Source organism: Priapulus caudatus, unplaced genomic scaffold (assembly GCF_000485595.1).
Source record: "Priapulus caudatus unplaced genomic scaffold, Priapulus_caudatus-5.0.1 Scaffold4, whole genome shotgun sequence".
NCBI classification, from domain to species: Eukaryota; Metazoa; Priapulida; class Priapulimorpha; order Priapulimorphida; family Priapulidae; genus Priapulus; species Priapulus caudatus.
This window is the reverse complement of record NW_014577065.1, coordinates 623,802-626,301: the sequence shown is the minus strand read 5'-3', so window position 1 is coordinate 626,301 and position 2,500 is coordinate 623,802. Positions and strand designations below refer to the sequence as shown.

Sequence of the window (2,500 nt, the reverse complement as noted above, 5' to 3'; positions counted from 1 at the left end):
AAATCCGTAGGCCGCAATGCGCAAACCTGCCCACCTGTCCGCCCCCTCTGTTCTGGCTGTATATTAGCCTCCTTAACTTACTATAGACGGCTGTCTACTATCTAGAATTACACTCTAACTCAGTAGATAATAGTAATTATCAGTCCTTAACAAGTTTACAGTATGCCTGCAGATCGTTTTTATGGCTGCAGTTTTAATGGTCATTCACCTATTATCTTAACCTATTAAACACACAAGATTTAGAATTACAAATAAAATGTGGAAAAAAAAGAGTAGACTGAGAGAGAGAGCGCGAGAGAGAGAGAGAGAGCGAGAGAGAGAGAGCGCGAGAGAGAGAGAGAGAGAGAAAGAGAGAAAGACATTTGAATAATTGAGTATAAAGGTTAGGAGCAAAGCAAGTCACTTGGAAGAAAAAAGCAAGCAATGATAAGCGATCGCTCTGTGTACATGAAAGCTGCATTGATGAGACGATATAGGCAGTATTACACGCGCGGCTATGCATTAGCATATATGTATGCGTCCGTTACGTGCAAGCACGCACGCACGCACGCACGCACGACCGCACGACCCCGGACCGCACGACCGCACGACCGCACGACCGCACGCACGACCGCACGCGCGCGCGCACGCACGACCACACGAACGCACGCACGCACGCACGACCGCACGCACGACCGCACGCACGACCGCACGCACGCACGCACACGACCGCACGCACGCACGGGCACACGCACGCACGCACTTACGCACGCACGACCGCATGACCGCACGACCGCACGCGCACGCACGCACTCGGGCAGCGCGACACGCTACGTGGAGAATATACCCGCGCGCAACATTCGAGACGTTAGCGGATGGTTGAGACGTCATCGATGACGCGCAAGATGCGTCACGAGAACACGTGTACAAACTAACCCGTTTTTCGGTAAAACTACGAACAGGGCGACCTACAAAATTGATGATGATAAATGAGCGGTGCTGATCGACAATGCGCGGCCTCGCCTACGAAAACCTCCGCCCTGCGGCGGTTAGCGTAAAAACAGTGAAATGGCTTCATTTCGTGGCGACGCGAGCGATTCGCGCTGAGCACAATGTAAACTAAGTTCTAAACGCGATCGCTTTATTGCTCAATCTATGCACTGCCAACGCGATACTTATGCTTAACGACCCCTCCGCGGGCTATATTAGCCAAACTCTCATTTAGAGCATGTTAGCATGATCCGATAAAATTCCGACAAAGCAGAATGAATACTAGCTTGTTGCTTTGGCGCGACATAGTATTGCTTAACCACCGGCACGCCTTTGTACGTTTATTTTAATACGTTATTTATACGTTTATTTTATGTTTTTTACGTTATATTTGTAAGTATTGGGGTATAACCAGCGGCCGCTAGAATCATCCCACTCACTACGGCCGATGACTATGCAGCTGAGACTACGGAGCGAGATACTGTGGAGCGTATCTTACTACCATCATCGCCCCCGTCATCGGTTGCTTTTGTCCTTATTTCAGGCACAGCTAACGAGACGGCTCTGGAGGCGCTCAAGAGACAGACAGGCATGCCGGATGAGGTGTGTCTGTGCTACAGCGGCATCCCGGGGGCAGTCTACGGTGTCTGTTCGCGCGCTAACATACCAGTCGGTAAGCAGCGCTAACCGCGTGGCCCGCCTGATCGATACCTAATCGATAATCGCATTTCGGTTCCGCTTATTCGTTCGGCGGTGAAAATCGTCGATCTTCCGTGCGTTCATCGATAATCTAGTTTCATCCGAGCGCTTGAGTATTGAGAGAATTGTAGATCGATATTTTCAGTCGGTTATCAATAATTTCGTTTTCTCAGAGCGTTTATCTATTGAGAATCGTAGATCATTGTTATAATCCGTCATCGACGGCCGAGTTGCGATCTATTATGTAATTGGAAATTTTTTGTCATTTTTCCTCATCGATCATAGTATTTTGCTAATTACTATGGGAAATATTAATAGAGATCATCGATCAACCAGTCGCCTAATAAACACGCCTGTAGTGCGTGATTGTCCTTGGCATGGTGTTTTTTTCTGGTGCAACTACACACGATTATTTTGTTTACGCTGTATTTATTTTAATGTAAATAGTTTCCAGCTGTGCGAGATACGGACGTTATTCACAACACCCGCTACGTGTGGCAAAAATGAGAAATATGTGCATTGCGCCGGCGCATTTCTGTAAAAAAAACTCACGGCAAAGAAAAACGGGGCAACTCACGGCGTGTTTTCTTGCTGAATAGTAGCCTTCGCGTATGCATCTTCTAGAAATACCATCGTTTTGACGCTGTCACCAGGTTGGCGTTGCATGTTTAGCTGCTGCAGTTTGACAGCCTAGAGTGAACTACAGGGACACACGGAGAGAGAGAGCTCGGGCGTAGAGAGAGAGAGAGAGAGAGAGAGAGAGAGAGAGAGAGAGAGAGAGAGAGAGAGAGAGAGAGAGAGAGAGAGAGAGAAGAACGTAAGAAAGTAAGTA

General features: G+C 48.1%; 1 protein-coding gene across 1 annotated transcript in view; it reads left to right on the top strand.

Moving 5' to 3' along the window:
• The first annotated feature begins 854 nt into the window (after positions 1–854).
• The window catches only part of LOC106821298 (PR domain zinc finger protein 12-like), a 23,317-nt gene continuing 21,671 nt past the window's right edge, over positions 855–2,500 (top strand). Inside the window, exons 1-2 of the mRNA XM_014826054.1 lie at positions 855–903; positions 1,514–1,642. Coding sequence (XP_014681540.1) covers positions 855–903; positions 1,514–1,642 — 178 coding nt within the window. The remainder of the gene's footprint in view (positions 904–1,513; positions 1,643–2,500) is intronic.